Source organism: Pezoporus occidentalis, unplaced genomic scaffold (assembly GCF_034315485.1).
Source record: "Pezoporus occidentalis ecotype Australia unplaced genomic scaffold, CSIRO_AGI_Poc_V1 ctg100, whole genome shotgun sequence".
Lineage (NCBI taxonomy): Eukaryota > Metazoa > Chordata > Aves > Psittaciformes > Psittacidae > Pezoporus > Pezoporus occidentalis.
Window position 1 is genome coordinate 755,779 of NW_026912780.1, and position 24,487 is coordinate 780,265.

Genomic DNA, 24,487 nt, shown 5'->3' on the forward strand with positions numbered 1-24,487 from the left:
CTTTACTTGTAATGCATCTCTTTTTTGGCCATTAAATCACTCTTCTTTGCGAGTCATTGGATTGTTTAGATGGAAGAGGATGTCAGGGTTTTTTTTTCCACAGTTGTTTGTTAATTTGGAGTGGGTTACTGGATGGCATCACAAAATTCTGACATTCAAAGCAGATAAGTTGCCATCATCTCACCTTCCCGAAGTAATGAATATCCCAATGTAAGAATTTGAATTGTGTCCACAACTACAGAGGATCATGAGACATTGGGGAGAAAAAGACACAAAACTGACATGGGCAAATTTATCAAAGTTATTACCATTTATTGTGTTTTTAAAACAGGAGGAAAATATATCAAGTCAGTGATATTCATTTTGTTTGATTTCATAAAACAAACACAGGATTACTCCTCACTTCACCTGAAAGCTAATAAAAATTTTTCCTTGTTGTCAGAGGTTATATTTTTCCAGGAAAATGAAGAAAAGTGAGCTTAGTTTAGCAGCACCTTATTGTTGGGGAACATTGCAACATATATTATGTGTTTTTTCTCTCAGCAAAGGAAGAAAAAGGAGCTGGCAATATTTTAATATTTATGGTAATCTGTGGATTATAAATCTTCTGGTTTAGAGAAATGCTTTGTTCAGACAGTTTTTATATTATAATACCATGTTCCCCTACATATGCTTTACAGTGAAAATGTTTCTAACAGTTTTATTAATGCTATTTTTCATATGTGTTCTGCTTGAAAGTTTGTGTAGTCTATCTTGGAAACATGGAATCTAGCTACACAGAGAAAAGATGGGAGAAAATAATTTCTTTTACATATTCTTTTAAAAATAACTCACATTAACCAGGCGTTATAATGTCACTATTTTACAGCTTAGGAAATCAAATCCTAGGAAATTCAAGAGCACTGGAAGCAAGGGCTGAATCCCCCTAACAAGAGGGAACCTTTTACAAGAAAATGTACTTTAAACAAGGTTTCAATATTATGCATGCTGAGCCTTCAGAGGAGAAATCAAAAAAGCAGGAGAGGTCTTTTCTCTGGAAGTTTGCTTTTTTTATTTAATGAGGCAGCTCTTCAAAGAGAATGTGATAGTCATTCCTGGAGGGCATGGTTTGGTGAGCAGGAATACAGGTGAAACTGTATTGCGCATCAAAAAAATAGATGATGAGTTCGCTTTGTATTTCATTTCATGATTTCATCAATCTATCCAAGTATGCGTTTGGGGGTGGAGGACATTTCCGTGTGCAACAGAAGTTTGAACAGCTGAAACTCAGCATGGATATGGTGCCCGTAGACCTCACTTTGGTGCCAGAAAAATAAAAATGTATTTTAAAAGTCATTGCCTATCGCTTCATGTGCTTGATTTATAGGCACATGTATGTGATTAAAATTTGCGTATTTCAGCTATACATATCTTAGCACATATATGTCTCAAACTAAACGAGTATGGATGGGGTCGAATTTTAGAATGATGTTTTCCAAGAATTTCTAATTTTACAAGCTCAACTTTAAATTTAGCCTTTTCATAGTATTTTGCCTTTTCTGCTTCTGAAAGGCATAAACTGAATTACAGGAAGGTATAGTTCTCACAGCTGTCTAAAACTGAAAAATTACATTTTCAATTTGATTTTAATTAATATTCCAAAATATCCTTCACACAGTTGTAGATCAAGGCTGTCCAAACGTGTGGAATTGTGACTGGTTAGGAGTTTGAATCTACAGCTACGTGTTCTGCTGTCCAGATAAATGCTCACTGCAGCAGATGTTGGCACATCTGTTATGCCTCCCCATTTCGATTGGCTGCCTGGGTGTTTAGAAAGTGCTGATGAGGCAGATAAATCTTCTGACACGTTTCAGGCACAAAGCAGGCAGGCAGCAGTAATAATGATGTTTACAGAGCCAAGTGCTGGGCAGTAACATTTTGAAATACAGCAAAAATAAAGTACGAGTTTACCTGCAGTAGGTGAAATTTATTGTGAAAAGTGAAAACTAATTACACCAAGTGATTCTCGGCTGATTTGAACTGCAGCTGTGACAGCCCGTAAACCTCTGGACTTTGTTGGCTAGGAGAAGGCACTTGCTACAGTCTAGAAAGAGCTCTGAGCTCAGAAGGGGCTTTTTGATAAACTTAGGAGACTTTGGAGTTGGGTTTAGAAACAGCTGTAGCACATGTGGTTTTGGAAGGGAAATAGCAATCTTCTGGAGACTTGAAGTTCCCGATGTTATCGGAATTCTTACTTCTAACAGGTTTTCCTTTACCCTTTGAAGCATGTCATATTTGAGTTGGTTTATACCATTAGAGTCTGGAGCACTGCACACACTGGGGTCTTCTCCTGAGAAGGTTAATGGTGTATCAAAGAGGTCATTCATGGACAGAGAAGGATAGATCTGACAGTCTCAAGTGTGAAGACTGGTTTTCCAAGTACATAGAGCTTTTGAAGATGTTGGATCCCTTCCAGACCATAATCTCCAACACAGTGAATGGCAAACAGAAAAGTAGAAGTCACTATAAAGATCTTAGCCTGATGTCATGTACTAATATCATCACATTCCCTTTAGCAGATGTCACCATTAAATTTTCCAAGCTGCTTTCAGGTACCATGATTTGAGGCAAGTCCAGAAATTACAAAAACAGCATGCCATAAAGGAGCAAAGAAATGGATGCTGATTATATAGCTGATACAGTTACAGCTGGTTATGTTTTATAGTATACAGTCTAAAAGGTCTCTGGACAACTGTTCCAGTGTTTGACTGGTAAGAAGCAGTTCCCTAAATATCTACTTGGATTTTCCTGAGTAGCGACTCATGTCTGTTGTCTCATGTGGTTATCATGATGCATGTCCAGGAAGAGCCTGGTTCTGACTTCTCTAGACCCTAGCATTTGGTAATGGAAGAAAGCAATAAGATCTTATTAAGAAGATAGCTTCTCTTCAAAAGGCTAACCAAATGCAATTCTCCCAGCCTCCCCTTGTAGGAGACGTTCTCCAGCCCCCTAATTAGTTAATGGACTTCTATCCAGACATGGAGCACTGATAACCAAGAGAAGGTTCATTCTAACATTTTATTTCAAAGCCATTTTCATTGGAAAACAGGTTGGGGAACAAGTTTTGAAAAGCCCCAAAACCAGAAGAACTGGACTGGTAAAGTTTTAAGAGGTTCCCCCATCCTTAAATGGCTCAGACCAGTGATTCTTTAGCTGTATCTCTTATTTTTCAATGTTGATAGCCAAGGAGTTTCAATATGGCGCTCAGGATAGGCACTTTAATAAAAAGTCGGATATTTTTTTTCTTCAGATAGGAATAATATTACTTTTTTTTTTTTTGTCAAAAGTGTCCAAATGTGAAGGATGCTTTAGCAATATAGAGGCTGTGAGCCAATGTGACAGTTCAGTATATTCACACACACTGCACAATGGAATAGTTTCTACTCCAGTCTGCTTATCTCATTTTAACATAAGGTTCAGTTTCTGTCTTGTCTGTGCTATTCCCACCTACTTTGTTTAATAAGAAGAAAGTGAGAATGTAGAATCTAGGATTAGTGAAAAGGAAACCCTTCGCTGCATATTATCAGCTAGTTAATTATACTTTAAACTCTTCTCGTATCCTTGCAACTTCACACTTCTATTGAGTGAAAGACCAAAAGTGAGGACCAAAGCTGACTGCTGAGAAATACTATATATAAGCAGTTCATCATGGATCTCTGTGCTCAGAAAGCAAGAATTCTTGGTTTTCTCAAGTGCAGAACATACCAGAAGGGGTGTTGGGTCTCAAGCAGGTGAAAACATAAATGCATCTATAACATAGGAAAATATGTATATATAGTTATGTACTTCTAATAAATTAACATTCATACGGCACCATGGGGAAAGAACAGAAATAAGGAAAATGAATAGAGAGATGGAAGAATTAGGGGGAAAAATAAGACCATGTGTTGCTTGAAATAACAAAGTATGCTGAGGACATTTTACTTTCCAGTGTGTTCACCCAGACAATAGGGGGGAAAATGGGATTTAATAGTGTTTAGAATATGTCATATTTAATACTTTGTATAAGGGTTGATTTTTGGATTTATCTGTTTGACACAATCTGGAGATTTGTTATTATGCATGCTAGCTAAGTGGAAAACTCAGGTTCAAGTGGATGTTTGTGACTTTGTGGAGGATGTACTGTTGCCTGTTGAGCCTTTTGCAGCCATGGAGCTGTAAACGGTTTCTCTCTTTGACTTCCTTATGAGATACAATCTCTGTGAAGACCATCATTTGTCTTTAAGCTCAAGGCTTAAAATATTGTTTAAAAGCAAGCCAGAAAGGCCACACCAAACCTGGGAGGCCCAGAATTAAACACTGTGTTTATCTTATCCCTATATGATTAGACCCTTCCTCCCACTGCAATGCTAAATTTGTTCATAGCACAGTGATCAAAGGTTTCTCACATTTGTAGTCCAGCACCATCGTTCCTACAGCCCAACCCGTTCCCCCATCTGCTCCACGACTGCTATCCACCCCTCATCCTCACCCGTTGGGACTCTCAGCTGACACTTGTGTGTCTTCCTCTTCCCACACAGAGCCATCAGACTGTTACTGATCATCACACATCAGATTGCTGAATATGCACTGGCAGGCTTGCCATGCCTTAAGTTAATCTACTGTTTGATTTCAAACATAGAAATGTAGTGTGCACTGAAAATATTCTCTCCAGAGCTGCAGGGAGAGAGTGAATTCCCATATCTGTTGGAGCTTCTTTATTATCAAAGGATCCATCCGCTACAGGGCCAAATTCTTCTCCTACAGTTGCAAGATGCTATTTTATTAATGGGTGCCTATATGTCAGCATATTAATTCTGTTTTTTTTCTGATACTGCTTTTCTTTCTTTCTTTCTTTTTTGTTAACGTTGGTATCATTGTCTATAGTATCCTGCTGTCCGAAAGCATTCTTTGTCTGAACACAAAGCAGCATGTGGCTCCAAGTGTAGCTACAAAGCAGGGATCAGCAGGAAAGTGATTTTTGTTTTTAAATATTTCTCATTCTGCATTGTATTAGCTTTTGGATTATGCATTGGAGAAATGCTTGCTTATATTTTTCCTTTTTGCTTTGAAGTAAACAAATCTTGTGTCAGAGATTCTTAAATCTAAACAAGACTTGAAAAAATGAGGATTAAATGAGACTTTAGCCTATAAGGTAGAGCCCCCACCCCTTGAACAGAGCATTGTTTTTCCCCACCATGTGGAATGGAGATAACCCTCTGTTTCTTTGTGGTAAGCTACCAACCAAATCCATTCTGGTAAATCTGACACCCAATGTGATTTGTCCTTTTCGATGCAGTTTATGAGAAGTCAGGACAGTCTTCTGTCAAAATTGATAAGTGAGAAGACAGTGGGGAATGCAATTTTATTTGTAACAGCACAGCTGCCAGCAGTTCCAGCTTGTTTACATCTAGGCTGACTCTGTCTTGCTCCATAGCTTTTCTATTTCCATCCAAATAGCCCCCAAGTACATTGTGGATGTGCCTGTCTATGTAAAATGCATAATAGAACATACTGGGAATGTTAGAAAGGGGAAGAAATAACTTATTTCTTTAGATTGTTTTCACAACTTGAGAGTGTTTTAGAAGTGAAATCTTGAACTCTACAAGCGTGTACAGAATGGGCTCTAAAACTGAACCATAAACTGCTAAAATCCTGCAATACTTGTTACCTTCCATGGTAAAAGTACCAAAGGAGTTAAGAGCTTTGCCTTTATGATTGGAAGCATTCTTTTTCCAGTGAAGGTGGCCAGTGTTTGTAAATTAAATCCACCACATTTAAATACAAGCCTATTCACTGTGAAAAGAAGGCAGTGGGACCCTGCAGTGACCTGTGAAGGGGGCAGGAAGACAGTTTCCTTGAACCCTGTTTCACGCTGAATACTTCTACTACATAGCCTACAATTAGACATTAGTGTATTTCCTAGAAAATCCTTTTAACAAGAGACCACAACTGTTGATGGTGTTAGGATAGTTCTCAGGTCTAGGAAGTCTGTCTGCCTGTAGTATGACTTGCATTTGACCTGTCAGTCCCAGAATCCCACCAGAATCCCAGGTGGTTTTGATCTTTTTTGTTGGTACACTTAAAGCTGCAATGATAGGTGTTTCCTCTTTATAGTCACTCCTGTGAGCTGTTTCTTTACAGTATCCCACCCTAAACATGCAGTTATCATGGAGGTAAAGTAAAAGAAGGGTTTCGTGTTTGACTGATCTAGCTTATGACAGAGGAGCTTTTCTAGCAAACTAAAAGTTCTTTCTTCCTTTTTCCATTTCTCTGTTTATAATTATTAATGAATAATTAGTCTTCTACATGGTTTGTCACCAAAAGGTAAGAGTCCAGAGATGGCTGTAAATGTCACTGCGTTGTTTCTGTGAATAGTGGATGTCATCTGACACTTTTGCTTTCTCATTGTAAGTGTGTTTTCAAGAGCTGCCGTCATGCTTTTACATGAATTGTTTTGTCATTGCCAGGGGAGACTCTCTGCAGTGTAACTGACCTGCTGGGTACACCCTTACACACAGATATATACACACTGTATGTACCTATATACAGATATACATAAATTTACACACATATACTACCTCCCCTCTGCACACACAAATATGAGCACACAAGTAAACAATTAAATATTTAACACCCAACCCAAGCCTGAAAACAAAATATCTACTTTAGTATGAAACTACTTTGTAAATGTACATTGGAGGTACCATAGACTCTCTTCATCTAAGCAGAGATGGGCAGCCCATAGAGAAAAAATAATTCATCATATTTAAGATACATTATTGTTAAGATTTCTACTGGTGCTTGGATTTACACATCTCTTTTTCTGAGTTTCCTCAGATTACTTCTTGTTGTTAAAGATATGACTGCTCAACAAAGCCTAGGTGAGAGAGTTGGAAACATGATATGGGTAAGGTGAAATGTGATGCTTCTCTGAAACACCAAGCATCTCTTTTAAGTCTGTAGTCTTACCCATTGTATGTACCTTGACCATTTGTAAATGACAGTCACAACTCCTACTGCATGGTACAAATTCTGAAGTGAAATAACTGGTGTTTTAAAGGGAAGTCTAAAGAACATCATTTATTCTGCTGATGATGCTTTTTTGTTGCAAACCCAGGCTGTTGTTCCATTTTACACCCACACTCGTTTGACATGGTCTTATATGTAACATGTAACACCAGTCTCATCACATCTGAATGTGAGATGAATTTTTCTTTCTAATAGCTCCACTGTTAGCTCTCTACCCTCCTAGGACTTCATTAGGTTGAACTGTTCCTGTAAGAAAAGTGAGGGATAGCTCATTTTTTTATTTTGTAAGCAGAATTACTTGCCAGTGATGACAAGTGTGTGACATTATGAAGATTAAATATTATAGAAGGTGATTTGGCAGCCTGGAAAAGGTATATCCTTTCAGTCATATGAAGGAAGAGACCAAACAAAGTGAAAGTGATTAGCAAGATCCTATCAGGATGCTTGGCTGTTTGGAACTCTACCTGATAATGATCCAGATGCTTACCTCACTCCCAGAGATGAGATAAGAACTGCAGAGTTGGGATTACAAAACACAATTATGAGGTTGAGAGCGAGTTTTAGCTTGATTTCCATAGTTTACAGACACTACTGGCAAGAAGCTGATAAAATTGATCTGACTTTGCAGGACAACCTTCTTATAGTGACCTTGACAGCAAGTGTAAAAAGCAGCCAAAATTCAGTTGTGCATATAATCTGGAGGTTGATCTCACCCATAGAGATGCAGAATAAAGACAATACTGAAGAATGAATCTTAATTATAAGGTGTGTGTAATCACTGTGGTCCCTGCACACTTCTGTTTGAAGAGGAATGACACTAGCTCTCAGATGGATGAGGGTTTCTTTTTTTTCAGTATAACCGGTTTATTAAAATAAGTCAGACCTTAATGTACTTTCTCAGTTAATTCTTCATTGCGTTATTCTGTAAGTACTCTCTTCTTGGCCTTTTGTTCTTCATTCATTCAGTTAATCATTCTGTCAATTATAACATTAGCAAAATGAACATTAAACAGCTTCTCAGCTATTACAGCAGGCAAAAAGGAAAAGCAAAGATAAAAGTAACTACTGTTTTCTTAATTTGCTTTATTTGTTTTTGGTTTTTTATTTATTTACTTGTTTTGTTTTGTTTTTCTTAAAATTTATAGTAAAGACTATACTTCTACTTCAGTCATCAGACATTGGGTCTGCTCATTGCATGCAATAAGCCGTGATTTCTTCCAAAAGTGCAGTCAAGGCTACAACACAATAAACTAGCCTGGCACAGGGATAGAACCTAAAGTTGTTTCAGCTGTCACCTAGGCTTATTTCGGAGTATCCACATGACCCATTATTTAGTGATGGGCAGTAATTCACTAACTGGTGATAACCATGTTGTTCTGTGTGGCTATGAGGATAGCATTGCATTTTTTTGTATTTTTTTCCTTGATTTTGCAATAATAGCAACGAGTAACAATTTGCAATCTGGTTTTGATCCAAGAGGTACTAATAATTATCCTATGGTAAAGAAAAATTGCTGAATCCAGAGAGCTCCGTAGACTGCCTTTCTCAGAATTCTTTTGCCTTAGAATACATTACATTACTGTGGGCTTTGTAGATGGAATTTGTCAGCCTTAGAGACTTGAGCTGAGATACAGTTCTTTCATGCATTTTGGGATGAAGATAAAGCATATCTGAATTGCACAGTTTGTTTCACCACACAAGGACTTCCCCAGACTGGTAGGTTTTTAGCTTTCTTCTGGTGAGTAGGAATCCTTCTCCAGTACACTGTGGTGACTTCCTTTTCTAAAAGCTATACTGGTGAGTTGGCTCCTAATTCAAAACCTGTCAATTTAGTACTTGTAAATAGCAAAACTTCCTTTCTCCTTTCTGTCTCTTTTTTTTCTCCTTGTTCAGGAGAGTTGTTGAAAGGGGAGAGAGAAGAAAGCACAGTGTTTTGGTTTTACAGGCTGGACTATACCGATATATAACCAGCAGGAAAAACTGACATTCTTTTCCTCTAAAGATAATGCAGTCAAATGGGAGAAGGTAGATGCTAGTTAATACTAAGAAGTTAAAAGTTGAGTGTATCGTAAGCAGAACATGTTTAGGATCCTCTATCTTACCATGTCACAAAAATTCAAACCCTGAATGATGAATCACAGGTTCTGTTACACTAGAGAATAACACTAAAATTAATTTGGTATTTGACTATGTCTCAATGATGAGATGATTTTCTCATTGTAATGAGAACTTAAATGTTAACTGCAATGATCACACATTGCCCATTTAGGAAAAATACTGTTGCGATTTGATTCCATGCTCTCCCTTCTAATGGTGTTACCAGAGTTCATGGGACCCATTACCCTGATATACTGTACGGATGAAGGGAACTCAATAGCTATGGCAATTTTGATAGTCTCTCTTGGTCCTTTTAGTGGTGCGCAGCAATTGCTATAAAGGCAGACAGGGAATATTGGAAGAATGTAGTATATTTATAGTATTTCTACAGTGCCTTTCAAACACTCTGTAATCATTTATTCTTTTATGTTCTTCTACTCTGGCAGTCTTTGCATTGTTTTCTTCTTATAGATAAGGAAAACAAGTCACAAAAAGTTACACGAGGTGACTGCACCAAGGCAATTATAATTGAACAGGGAATAGAGGCTTAAAAGGCAGAAAAGCTCTGGAAACCGGCTAAAAAACTGTCTTATGAGGCAAGATCTTACTAATGCCTTTTCAAAGTTATGACGAATTTGAGAAGGCAGGGAAATTTCCCTTCCTCGGTAATAGAGCCTGAACCTCAAGCATATGCCCAGTAGTCTAAGATACACCCAGTGATTTTTCAGAAATTTTACATTCCTTGATCTTGCAACCGGCTACTGATATCAGTAAGTTCACCTCTGTCATTTGTGATGGTAACCTTTTTGGGGATTTCTATATTAAAGGTTTCCATTCTAGAAATGGGTCAGTGTGTTTCTGTATACAACTAGACTGCAAAGGGGATCAACAAGTTTCCTTGTCAGCATAGAAACTGGAGACTCCTAGTCCTTCGTATTTGGACATGAGGTAGCCAACAGTAGGGTTCGCCTTTGTCATGATACAGAATTGTGTTAAATAGTTGATTAACGTTTGTTAACTATTGGTCTACAGTACATACAGTAAATTAGTCTTACTGCATTTCACAACCAGTAAGTCATGACTGTACAAAATGAAAAATGGACAGAGAACGAGATGAGGTAGTATTACAGTGTCCAGGAACTGGACTCTAAACCCATTAAAGCTGCAGCAGTGTTTTTCTTCTTAAACCTCCATTGCACTAGAGCAGCCCAAGTGTTACCCTTCCATTGAAAGAATGTAATGTGTTCACTAGTTCTGTAAATATAGGAAGTCAAATTCAACAAAAATTATCACAGGAAGCATAAGGGATTCCCTGAATGCACTCATTCCCCAGCAGTTTGTGGGCTAGGGACACATCAGATCTCAAGTTTCTTCTGAGTTTCCATGTCACCCAGAGGCCTTCAAACAGTGGAAGTTCTTGTATGGGCTATGGACTATGAGAGTCTCCTACCCTGGGGATAGGGTAGCTTAGTGTTCATCACAACTAGTTTGTATTGAGCTCTAATTTCTTGTTTGCCTAATTTCCCACCCATAGAAAAATTTCTTCTCATCACACAGATGTGTGAGAAGGCAAGACAAAGAAAGACTCAGAGGATGAGAGTGAGGAAGAAGAGGAAAGGGGCAGTAACGATAGGTTGGTTTTGGTAGTGTCCAGCTGTATGCATGGTTCATATGTAGTGAAGCGGTCACTTTAGTAGATGGGACTTCCTGCTCACCAGGCAGTAGTTTCTTTATGGATTTCTATAGAAGAGATAACAGGATGGGTTATAAGGTGAAAGTAAAAGGTAGGTGATGCAGGGGCTGTGTGGGCATGGGCACTAACTGGCAATGGAAATATCTGGGGGGAGAGAAAAGGGTGAGTGAGGCTGCTGTATGTGAATATGAGTGAGGAGTCGCTTAGTGAATTGAGAAGGGTTTTGAAAATGAGGACAAAAGGATTGTGTTGTTGGAGAGGGGTTCCAGAGTGGGATGGTTCAAGTGGAGATGAGAGAGGCTGACAGGCTGTGATGAGACTGGGCATAGCTGAGCCACATTGTAAATGGGTTGAACAGGGAGTAGCTAATCCTGACAGAAAGTGGTGGAAAGATTCAAAGGTGTGCATGGCTTAGTATAGACTATTGCCAGAGTGATCAGCAAATCAAAATAAGGCAGAATAGGATTCCATGTGTGCAGTTATTCCAGCACAGGGTTATCAGATTGTAAGCATCTTCAACATTCAACTTTATCAGCTTCTCTCTTAGGCTGTAGTCTGTTTTCCAGGGTGTGGAGGGAAAATGTGAAGCTCTTTTTGCCCCAAAAAGGCTGTTTAAGAATGGTCACGGAAGGGTTCATGATCTGTTTTCTAACAGACTGTCAGCTTTACTCTTTGAAATTTAGCTTTTAGTAGAAAAACTATTACTGCAAATAGATGCAAGGTTTACAAGTTCTCCTTTAATAGCCCTTAACCTCTTCCCAGCAATTCTAGAAATCCAAAAGCCCAGTTGATGACATTTATAATCTACTTCTCTACTACTTGAGAGAAATGGCAGTATTAACCTAGCCTTCCCTCCCCAAAGAGGTGACAGCTCCTTGTTTGGTCTTATGTCTCCTGAGGCTGACTGGTTTTCCATCACTGAAGCAAGTGATAGCCTTTAACTGGGAGCCAGAGGCTACAGTCACTACTCCATCACGTCAGAGGATGAGCAGTATAACCAGTTTTCAGTCCTTCAGGAGCATGACCTGCACCTCTTCCCGGTCTTTTTCTATGTCTGAAGAAATGAGCTACCTTGGAAATTTGCATCCCTATCTTTCAAGACAGGATATTCCTTATTCTAATTTCCATGTCTTTGTTTTAATCAAATAATTTATGGCTAAACACTTTAAACTATTGTCTTCACTGTGGCAATGCACTGGGTTATTGTTCTGCCTGCACAGAGAAAAAAGAAGCAAGTCAAAGATACAGCAATTTGGCATTGATTTCTGTCACTTGGCAGCAGAATACTCTTTGTGTTGAGAGGCAGCTGCCCCCAGAGTGCCCAAAAGAGGAGGAGGCTGTCATCTCCTGAGCTCTCTTCTCAGCCCCTCTCCTCCCACCATCTGTCTGTCAGCACACTTTGTAAATCTCCAAATATTGTTTCTCACCTATTTTTAAAATGAATTTCAAAGACTTTCGGTTTGATCCCTGTGTGCACACATGCAAAACCCAAAGAGAAAGCTACTGTATATGTGTGTGTGTGTTTGTGTGCGTGTATCTAAAGGGATTCCAGGAAAGGAAATGACATTCTTATAAATTAGTCACTGCTGCCAAACTTGTTGCTTCTTCTGTTAAATACCAGTTGGGGAAAAAAAAACACTGAAAAGCATCTGTCGCAAAATACAATGTCAAATGCATTTGACCATGATGGTCCAGGTTCTCTAGCATCTCAGTTGCTGCTCATCTGTTGAAGTTGGTTTGGATGTGCTTGCTATATAAAGATAGGACTTGTGGGCTGTTCCTCTGAGGAATTATTTAATATTTTACACGAAGTGTTTAAAAACACTTTAAATTAAAAAAAATTCCAAAGATATTTTGTCAGCTCTGATTTCTTTGAACGCGACCAGGATGTAAAAAAGAAGATGCTGTGAAGTTAGCAGTACAGTTGCCCAGTGGGAAAAAGGCAGTTACCTGGAATGACTTCCAATGCAAAGCAAGAGAGCTTATTCAACTTCTCCCTCATGCCTGAATAAGACATTACTTGAGTGTGTGCTTGAGTCTTAGAATGAAAAGCATCAGACGTTTGTTTGGCCTTTAGTACTAAGTACCAGTATCTCAGTCATAAGTATCTACAGCTTCTAAGTGGACATAGCCATGCTTAATCATCAGACTGCATCCATACACAAAAGTGGTAGTTCCAAGACGACGGAGTCCAAATCTCAGCTCTAAGCTGTATTCCTGGGCAGAGAAACAAAAACTGTGGCAACTCAAGCACTGTGCACAGCCAGGTCCGGTGCATACCAGTCGAGGATATTAATCACCTATAGTGGTCATCAGCTGGTTCCCAGAGACAGTTACATCAAACCTCTTGGATTACAGGATGGAGCCTCTAAGGCCATCCTCATTTTCCTTTGCTCTTTCATCCCCTAAAAGGTTAAATTCTTCCACTCATTGAGCCATCACACTGAAGGGATTCAGTTTCTTTGCAGCCTGAAACATTGGTACAGCTTTGCAGTAACATTTTGAGACAAACCATCCACTAGAACGTCAAGGTCATTCTTCACCAAAGAAATTACGTTCAGAGCAGTCCTTGGGGCCCCTGTCCAGCCTCAGTGCAGGGAGACGGGAGGTTGTGCCAGCAGGACAATGAAAGTCAATGGATTTCAGTTTGTGCACAGCTTCTCATTTGCCTTGATTTAGAGGTCCCAGTCTCAGTCCTTTATGGTGTGTTTAGGCTTCCTTATAGGCCTCCAAGGGACTGCAAGCTTCTTTATTCCTTAAAAGTATACCTTGTTGCTGTAATTGAAGCCGTTTTGTTACTGTAATTTCTCCCTAATATTACTGTTCTAGTCAAGTGTTCTTTCCCTCTGGAGGCATCAATTATTATAGGTTTTGAATAGGCCTCCCTTCTGGTACACATACTTATGCTTCCAATGCCAAAATCAGGTCACTGCAATTCTCTTCCTTAATAAAACACAGGCCTGTGTTTCCTCTTTCAAACTTGATGTATAACATGTTTACTGGAGACTAATTCCACTTCTTACCACCATATTTAAAACTCCTGCCATATTTAAGAAAAATTAAAGAAAAATAACTGATTTCATTGTATTTTCTACATTTTCTTAGTTTTCATTAAAACACTAAATGTCTAAAGTCCAGAGATAAGTTTATAGGGTCTATGCAGGTATCGAACCCATGTAGATGTGTACGTTGGTTGGCAGTGGAATGAGCCATCGCAGTGAAAAATGTCCAGCTGAAATCAATGAAGTTTTTCTGTAAGCTGTGATATTTCAGCACCTGGTCTCCATAGCTGAATGGGACTTGATAGTGAGTCCTCACTACTGTCTGTCTGGTGCCTGTTTATGGATTAATCTGCAGGATACCTCTGGGGATGGGAACAAACAAGCTCTACCACAGACTGAGAACTGAAGTGTGGGTTTGTCTCTCTTCTTATTTTGCACAGCCATGAGAAGCAAAAGCTAAGTTCCAAATGTCACCTGCAAATTCTCCTCAGATACATATATTAACTAAAGTTTCTCATTTGCAGCCAAACTAATACTCTGTGCTATTGGATTCATTGTGCTTTATTGCCATTATTTGTTCACAGTGCTTGCATTTTTGTGAATAATTCCCTCGTGAAACCCCGTGATGCTCAATTCAGACGGGTGTATGTAGTAGTTATCACTGCACCATCTGCCCTAAAAACTTTCACTTTTCATGAGATGCCACTGCTGGGACATCTGGCACTAAAAATATGTTTTCTGCATCATCTCACATTTGAGGAAGATGCCACGGCTGTTCAGCTCCACAGGAGATTCCTTGAAGCATCCTTCTGTTACCTAACAGCTTCAGCAATGAAGCTATGACACTAAACTGGCCAAGGAAGGAATTATGTACGCTATTAATGGATAGATATGCTATAATGCTTTATGGCTTGGATTGCTGTTAGAAAGGACTGGCATTTGTGTGATAGATTGATGTGTAGCCAGCCTGTCTTATATCCTATAAATCAATAGTTGGTGTGATGAAACTAAAATGACTATGTAGTATACTGTAAGTCAGCTTCTATTATCCAAAAGCAAAAAAACTGCAAAATCCATGCCCAGCCGTATTTGTCAAAAAGTTCAGCATATCTTACTGAACTGTTTCTGTATGGCTTGAACCTGCACTGTACTGGGATTTCCTTCTTAATTCACTGAATATTTTATTGGTTAAAGATGCACACAAAATACTGTTTGTCAAGACTGGGCAATATGAGTAGGTCATACGGAATGAGTATGTCCTACAGTCTGTTACCCGCTTCATGCTCACTTGTGCTACACATTGTTTTCCACCCTTGGCAAAAGCCACCATACAAGCCTGTGTGTTTTCTTGTAGGAGGTGGAGCTGTGCCGCATTAGCAGCCAGGAGAAGCTGGGGCTGACTGTCTGTTACAGAACAGATGATGAAGAGGACACAGGGATCTATGTCAGCGAGGTAAGGATGTGGCAATGGGGAGGAGCATGGGAGATGCTCATGGTGGAGGGCTGAATGTTTCAGGTGATGTAAGAGCAAGTGCTGTGAGTGCTGAAGTGTCAGCCATCAGCCAGCATGTGTCACTTTCAATTCATTTAGATTATCACTTTAAATTATGTTGCCCAAGTAGAATAATTGTTACTAGTGAGCTTCTTTAATGTGTATGCTTTTAACTACATCGTAGTTAGGGAAGTACAAAGGAGTCTGAGCATGGTCTGAATTTTGAATGGAATCTGTCCTTATGATGGAAATCAGGAGCACATTCTCCAGCCCCTGCTTGCTTTCTCCCCTTGCCACAGCCTCGGTAATTGTAGGAGTGGATAATCATTATTTTGTTATTTGTGTTATCGTTACAGTTGTGGTACACACAAACATGCCATAGATGGGTGGAGAAAGTAGCTTGGGAGAGGAATATGTCAGAAAGACTTTGCCAGACAAAAAAATAAAGTACTGGATACCGAGATGGGATGAGCCCTCATGTTTTCATTGGCTTCACCAGGAAAACATGGCATCTAGTACATATCACAGGGTGTTAGTGTTTCACAGGGTCAGTCTACAAGACTCCCAGGAATGCTAGCTCCCTTTGAGTCTCCAGCCATTCAAAAAGGGTTGTTTTTCTGGATAAAGCAGAACTCTTGTGAGTCCAAAATCGCTGGTGAGTCCAAGCTCAGTGGTGATTGTCCTGAAGGAAGTGTGTTCCCAATTTGTCACTTTTGTAACAGGTTGAACCAGATTTGGTCATTAGGAAAATGTCCTTCACTGAGAGGGTGGTTGGTCACTAGAACCAGCTCCCCAGGGAAGTGGTCACAGCCCTAAGCCTGTCAGAGTTCAAGGAGCATCTGGACGATACTCTTAGTCATATGTTTTAGTTTTAGGTAGTCCTGTGAGGAACAAGGAGTTGAACTTGGTGATCCTTATGGGACCCTACCAAGTTGAGATTTTCTACCATTCTGTGATTCTAAATTCTGAGTGAAGTTCCTGAACAGAGAGGAGCAATAAAGAGAATTCTCCCATATATCAGTGAGCACATATGAAGGCAAGATTGCACATTTTCAGGCCAGCACCAGTGTCAAAGAAGCTGAAAAGCATAGCCTTGAAACAAGAATGAGGAATTAATATAAAACTACCCAAGAATAAGTCTTCCACCACTTGTATAAGTGCTGCTGTTAAAATCTGTTTGACTTTATGAGGACAAAGAAAATGCAAGAAGCTCTTATTACACTCCAGGATTATATCTGAAAGGTGCTGTTTTTCCTACACGGTAGAAATTTCTCAGACCTTTTAAAGTGAATGCAATTAGATTGTCTGTTGTACTTGGTTAAACACTTCAAAATGATTTTTTTTTCTATGACAATTCACAAGAAGAAAATAATATCTAACAGCTGTAGAGGTGCTACCTCCAAACCAAGTGCTCAACTCAAATGTTTGGTTTGACAAAATATCTTCTGGCATGACGAGGCAAAATAAATGATTTAAGATAGCCATCAAGTGAAAGGTGATAGATCGGATTGCCCTGCAATGAACAGCAGGTCATTGCTCAGGGGTAAGCTATAGTGACTTTGATAAACTGTTAATGGAGCTCTAAGCATATATTTAGGTTAAACTAACTTAAAATTAACTGACTCAGACCAGAAACAATATACAGGATCTGTGAGTGATCTATACAATATAGATCTTTTAGGGTGGTTTTTTGCTGTTTCTCCACGAGCTGCAAAATTCCAGAGGAAATAACAGATTGATAACCAAGATAATCACTTAATAGTAAATGTTTTCATGAAAGAATAATAAATGTGCCCTTTTCCCAAAGACGAGCCTATTTGTATAGAGGCAACTGCTGCAGAAGCACCTTACTCCACAGTGGACTTTCAGACTCTGCTCTGCTAGCTGAAAGCTAAGGCCTGATGGTGGCATAAGAAAACATTAATCTGAATCCCAACTCTTTCTGTTCTTTTTTCTTATATGAAGTTGTGAATGCTTCATCCCTGGTGGTGTTCAAGGCCAGGTTGGACAGAGCCTTGGGTGGCATGGTTTAGTATGAGGTGTCCCTGCACATGGCAGGGGGGTTGGAACTAGATGATCTTAAGGTCCTTTCCAACCCTAACTATTCTATGATTCTATGAAACAAGCTTATACGATTACTTAAGAAATGTTGTGTTCATATGACTGTAAAGGAAACTTCAGATTGCCTCTGTGCAAAATAAAAATGGTACTTTTTCAACTTGTGCCATCATAAAGCTGTTATAATTTCCAGTAAAAAATCTTTCTATGATCAGTTACTGAATAATGTCCTGTGCAGGTTGATCCAAACAGCATTGCTGCAAGAGATGGACGGATCCGTGAAGGAGACCGCATTTTGCAAGTATGTGACAGTAGAGTCTTCCTTAAACTCTTTCTTCAGACAAACACACAGTGCTGTTTTTTCTGTGGACTGTTAATGAGGGAAGGTAGTTCTCTTTGTTACTATGATCAATGAGAAAATCCGTGTCTGTCTGTTTTTTAACACAATAGCCAGGAGCTAGAGTGCGCGTACTGAAAAATGGGACTGACAAACTCACTCTGGCTCATGCCTTTGTGCCCCATGTCGTTCTTTGCCATCATTTCCGCTATGTTCATCTCGGTGTCAAATTCTAAACAGGGATCTTGCAGACTTCAGTAGGGGTGTGAGAGACTTGCTGATCATTCACTGATTGCATAAATTTGTTTAAAACTCACTTGTGCTGAGCATAGATGGTAAGAGTTTTCATATTAAAAATGTGTTGTTAGTGAAGGATTATCTTGACAACATGAGAAGTGTGCTTATTACGCTTTTGTTAATATTTTCTTTCCTCCACCAATAAAATAATGCTTTTCTATGTTCTTTTCTGATCCACCATCTTGGCTTTTTTTTTCCCCTTTTATTTCTATCAATCGACCCATTAAAGAGCTGCCCCAGACATAGGTTTGTGTGATGCAACATAGCTGCTGTGGATGAGGGTGGCCAGCTGCTGGCTCTGGAGGAGGGTACAGGGAGGGAAGTACCTATAATGGCAGTGGGCTTCTGTTTTCAGCTGGCAGTGAATAGTATATTTTTTGCCCTAGTAATAAAGTCACAAAGCAGCTACCAAAAAGTTGATTGGAAACCCTTTGCTGTACAGTAGCATTTTAGTTCTGATTCCCAGTTGATTTCCCTTGTGTTTTGACCTTTTTTCACTGAAGTCCCAGAAGTCTCTCCTGGTGATGACAGTCTGCTTTTCTGCAGGCTGTTCCATCATTGCCCTTCATAATTTAGGCACATGAACTTTCAGGTTGTTGCAAGATCAACCTGTCCCTCCACTGCAGTCTTCATTTCTGCAGGAAATGTCTTTGCTTAAACCTGAACCAATATCTCTTACCCTGATTTGGCTTTTGGAATCTAGCTAACACAACAGGGTCTATGAGCTGATTTACCCAAGTTATCCGTTTTTTGGAGTGGAAATAATAAATTACATTTTAATGTCGGCGCTCACTCAGGGGCTCCTGGTTTATTCTCTGTGTGGTTGGGAATGTGAAAGTGTTCACAGGACGGTGTTCCCCCCAAAGACACAGATGTGACAGTGCAAGAGCAGTGAGCCCCTCATCAGGGCTTAGGGTAATGAGAACACATCATGGGATTCAGCTAGGAGAGAAGTCAGCTCGCTGCCCTCTGTGTCTTTTTATAATACACCTACTGAAGAAAGCAACAGGATATAATGGTATTTTTAACTTTCAAAAATAAGAAAAAAAACTTGTTTATTGACAGAGTAGAAACAAATTTCATTCCTGTTCTGTGTGTTTCAAAATAAAAGAGCAGGTCTGTTTTCTGCTCCTTTCATTGCTTTGTAAAATTTCTTGGTGAATTGAAGAGTCAACAGCAGATCAGGCAAATGTTCACCAGTTCCTAATGAAATTCATTTCAATTGTGAGTAAAGACTCTGGGGGTGAGAGAAGAGCATAGGTAATTCTGCCATCCTTTTGTAGACTGGAGCATTACTTTAATGTCAGTGCTGATATATAGCTATGAGTTTTATCATTAAAGTTAACACCCAGAGAGTTATGTGGGGTTTACTTTCATATCTGAAAACACATTGACCCTCTATCTACTCTTATTGATGAGATAACTCAGGGAAATAGAAGGTGACAGTGCCATTACAGGGGGATTACACTGAGGCTAGGAGAGAGGCAGATCCTTGAACACGGGGGCATTTTGTGAGGGTGGCAGATAGCACAGGTTAAAGCTATGGGAGGATGCTCTGTTTTCTGTATTCCTCACGAAATTCCAGCAGTTTTCCTCTTGTTTCTGAAGCTGAAACTGCCCCCTTCTCATTTTCACAAACCTCACACCTCTCCTGTCACCTTCACAGTCTCTTTAAGCATCAGAGAAGAGCCTGAGTATTTTGGTTTTAATGTTACAACATCAAGGGAAAGGTTTCATAAGAACAGTCCTATTGAGAATTGCCTAAATTTCTGCTGGTTTTAGCTGTGAACCTCCAGGCTGACAAGTGCTGTCCATGGGGTAGGATGCTGCGCAGCAGGCTGGAGTCCTGCTCATCCCCCATGATGATGGAGATAGTGTGAGGTGGTCACCTCCAGGCTTGTGGGGACAGCAGGGCCACTGCCTCCAAGGTTGGCTGACGGGAGTTGCCGGAACAGCCACTGTGGCCAGAGGTGTTTTCCACAAGTTGGAGATCTGCTCCTGGGCCTCTGTGGCTGCATCTCTGCTTTTCATGTTAGGGCACCTCTACATTACCAAACTGATGTCTGGTCTCCCACAGACCACAGGAATCCCTTCATGTAAGCTTTGAAAGGTCTCAGACATTTCACTCATTGCCAGTTAGGTGATCACAGTGCACTGCAGTTTTCTTTCTTCTAAATGTGGTTTTGAGTTGGGGCTTTCAGGTCAAACATGCATTCAGAAATGCAGCTTTATTTTTCAAATGGGAAGTTCCTGCTACTTTGAAATCAAACCCTTAAAAGTTTTTATTTTCCCCACATATGCAGATGCTTTTGTCTTCAGGTTTTGTTTTCTCCAGCTTGCAAATAGACCAAGTTTTTTTGTTTTTGTTGGGTTTTTGTTACCACAGTGAGAATAATCCACTTCTTGTGCTGTGAATTGGACAAAACAAAATGCATACAGAAAACAAGATTTCTTTCTGATTCCCTCAATAAAAGGTTTTGGACAATGCAAAATGTGTTTGTTACCATGTAGTCATGGATGTGCCTGTTTTAATGAGGTGACAGAATAGGAGAAAGGTAACAACAAAAGAACTTTCTCATTGGACAACCACTTTTATTTTGATTATCCCCTTGTAAGGAGGATACATGCATTTTGTGTGGTTCTGGTTACTAAGCTGTCCGCACAAATATGAAATGATTAAATGAAGCAGCGGTAAGCAGTAGCCTGTACGTATTGCCTGGTGAGAGATAATACTGTAGCTCTCTAATTGGCTCTCTACCAGCATACAGTGTGACTGATTTCAGCTGTAGCATTACCAGTCTTGCTTCCACCAGCACTATTATCTCAGAATGACACTTCCATTACTCTGAACAGAGAAAGATGAACGTCACCTGTCAGGGGCTGGTTAATTGTGTTGCTAGATGTATGTTACCAGGGCGCAGGTTGGACATTTATGAACATAACTGCTTCCTCTGATGTCCACCATCCTTCAACGATCGATACAGCTCTTACAGTAAGCGCATAATTGAGTGAAGGCACTTACCACTGAGGGGCTGAAGATGAGCCCGTTGTGTGAGTTTCATTGTCCATACATTCAGCACAAATGAGCTGATATCTGCCCTTTATTGTGTGTTGCTTTGTGGAAATGGAAACTAATGTGTCACTTTCATTTGTTTCCTAGATAAATGGCCAAGATGTCCAGAACCGGGAAGAGGCAGTGGCATTGCTTTCCAGCGAAGAATGCAGGAAAATTGTACTGCTGGTCGCAAGACCAGAGATGCAGGTTAGACTAAATAGATGCACTGAGCCAGAACCTGGGTTATACCATACATTCACTGTCACTGTAAGTAATGAACTGCTGAGAAATAGGAGTGCCAAAGTTCCTGACAAAAGGAAACAGATAATTGCAGATCTTTGCCCCTGTTTAGCCAACAGAGAAAATAACATGTTCTTACTAGGACTTGCTCTCCCCAAACTAAGGAATCCCTTTCAAGCAAAGTAAATGGGTATCCAAATAAAGCTGGCAGCACTAATATGGTATTAGTAAAACATAAAGTAGAACTCGAAAACTATGTATTACTTGTTATGTGATTCTTATTTGTTCTGGGGATAAATTTTCCATACTTACCTCAGTCATTTATATAAACTTATACAGAGCTGTAGTGAATCATTGGTGATGTCTCTTTTTATTCTGTGCACTTATAAGCAGGCATACAAACCATTTATGTGCCAATTATGGGACTTTCACTACAGTACTATTCAGTAAACCTGGATCTGATTGTTTCCAAATTCACCCTAGTCACAAAAACATCCTTGTATCTCAGGAGGTGCATTTCCAAAAGCTTTTAGAAATACTTCTATGGTTTTAAACATAAAACTATGCCAATGCCAAGAATCTTGTCATGCCAAGAATGTTTTATATCATTGCAGAGGGCAGATGTTAGGTTGGTCATCAGACCAAAGGAGAGGTGGAGTGGAAGAAGAGTAATATTTTGCTTCCCATTATATTCTGTTTATAGGCCACTGCAAAGCAAAAAGACACTATATTGTCTCTGTTCTCTCCATCTGCCACCAATTCAGAGCTGGTTATGTTGCCATTTATTTCTCATGCTATTGATCTGATAGCCTCAGTCTTGCTAGCTGCATATTCTGTATAAATTGAATAAAGTAAGTGTAATTCTGTGCCACTTGGAATCTCTACTTGAATCCAGTAGTTATAAAAGGAGTCACAATTGCAGCATTTATTTCCTTTATGTTTTCAGGAACGTAAACAATTCCCGTAAAACTGGTGACATAGTACAACAAAAAAAGCCATGCCTCAGTTTATATTGCAAAATTGTGGCCTTCACCAGAAGTTGCAGAAGTTTTGTCAGAGTTATTTCAATATTATTATTAATATTTTTCACTAGATTTTTTTTTTTTTCTGTAGGAAACAGAAATACACCTACTTATAAAATACATGCCCAGGGAAGGTTCATTCTCTGTAATTGTTCAGACTAGTAAACATGAAAAAGTTACATCAATATGAGATAAGGAATTAACTTAGCTGTACCAATATAGTTTCCCATATAGATGCTAATTTCAAATTACAAAAAGTGTATTTCAGTTTAGGTTTGGGGCTTTGGTGTTGGGTTTTCTTGTTTAATTTATGTGTTTTAAGAACATGTTTATACAAAACTGGAGAAAAAGCTGTAGTATGTCAGTAATCAGGCTGACCATAAACTGATTTATGTTAGTTGTGTTGTTTTGACTCTGGTAAAAGCAGGATTAAGCAGGCTTTTACTTTTAGATAGAAAATGGTAATTTGCAATCTTGAAGGGTGACTGCTGAGCACATTCATTCAGCAACAGGGAAGCAAACCTTATCTGACCATTTCTTTGCACAGTGAATACCAATGAATAATTAAATTTTGAAACAGAGCACCCAAGGAGTGCAAAGTCTGTTTAATAGGTATACAAATGGCCCTGGCATGTGTGCACGTGTATGTATGTGCACACAGTGTATGTAGCGCACATGTATACTAAGCCATATATTATTTTTATTCTAAAAGCTGTAACAGAAGTATTCGCATTAGTTGTTAGGTACTGGGCCTGCCCCAATGAAAGCAACAAATTTGCCCAAGTGAGATTCATGTTTCATACTCCAGATTTGTTAATCTCTGCAATTTCCTCAATTGAGGAAGGCTGTGTTCATGCTTTTCTTGGGGAAAAAAGGCAAACAAGAAGACAAAACTGGTGGCCAGTACCAGAAGTTTCAGAGGATAGCTTGGAACATAAGGGACAAACATAAAATTACATGTCCTCAAGAAAATGCCTCCTTCTAATAGTGACCTGTTAAAGTCTGGTTTTGCAAAGGGAAATGGTGAAAGGTTGATGTTCTTTATGAGAGGAAAAATTTCACTGGCATTAGCAAAAACACATCAGAGGTTTTGAGGCAGTTTCCTGCCAGTATTCAGTTAGAAGTACCACACAGCATCAGTCACTCCTTGCGTAGCTTTAAACTAGTACTTGCTGGTTTGGTGTAACTTCTTACTGGCACCTCTGGCCAGAGCTCTACTGGCTTTGAGGCAGTGGTGGTACTTCTGCTGTAGGTGTTGGCCCATGTTACATTGTTCTTGCTGTCCTGGGATATGAATAGCTGGTACTCTTGTAATTGTCTGATGCTGAGATTTTACCTTTTAGCATCCTTTTGTTAGCTCCTTCTTCTGGTTCTTTCACCAGCAACAAAATAAATGTTTCCTTCTACGACAGTCTCATCAGGAGCGCCACTGACCCATATTTTACTTTTTGACAGTGTGCCATCTGGCAAGGGATTACAGATACAAATGGATGTGTGCCACATGCACACGTGAATGATGAACAAAATGGGAAGAATAAGAGTTTTGGCTGGGGTGCCTGTTTACATCAGTTTAAAGAGATGTGAAGGGTGCAAAGTGGGTGCAAGAAAAGGATATAGTCACTTGACAGAAAACATAGCATCTCCTGCCTGTCCTTTAGCAACACTGTCTTCACCAAATGTTAAAGTATTATTCTCCACTTGGGGAAAAACCAAATGGATAAGCCTTGCTTCTAGGCACACTGTGAGAACAAAAATAACTTCCCTTCAAGTCTCCACATCTTTCTGTCACCCTCCTGTTTGTTTACCTGGAAGATCAATGGGAAAACGGTGACAGAAACGCAACATAAGGTTTCTATTGAGGTGGCAGCAGGGCACAGCACTGAGGCAGAGATTGTTAGAGGAAAGAGCCCGGTTGCCTCCTGGCCCTATTAGTAACGTTGCTACTCTTTGTGTGGGGGCTCTCGGCAGTAATGAACATGACAGCTTCAGGATTATGCGCTGCGCCTTTCATACCTTTTGAAAGGAAATAATGTGTGTGCTGTGCAGTCTCCTTCATTATGAGAGAAAATCAGTCATACTGTTTCAAGAAAGGATAAAAGGCATGAGAGTCCCATTTTTTTTTTATCCTTCTTTTTCTTCTTCCC

At 39.5% G+C, this 24,487-nt stretch overlaps 1 protein-coding gene across 2 annotated transcripts in view; it reads left to right on the forward strand.

Moving 5' to 3' along the window:
• The window catches only part of PDZRN4 (PDZ domain containing ring finger 4), a 247,638-nt gene that overhangs the window by 213,830 nt on the left and 9,321 nt on the right, over window positions 1-24,487 (forward strand). For both annotated transcript variants that reach the window (XM_062612315.1, XM_062612320.1), the window contains 3 exons: window positions 15,197-15,295; window positions 17,631-17,693; window positions 21,187-21,288. In XM_062612315.1, coding sequence (XP_062468299.1) covers window positions 15,197-15,295; window positions 17,631-17,693; window positions 21,187-21,288 — 264 coding nt within the window. The remainder of the gene's footprint in view (window positions 1-15,196; window positions 15,296-17,630; window positions 17,694-21,186; window positions 21,289-24,487) is intronic.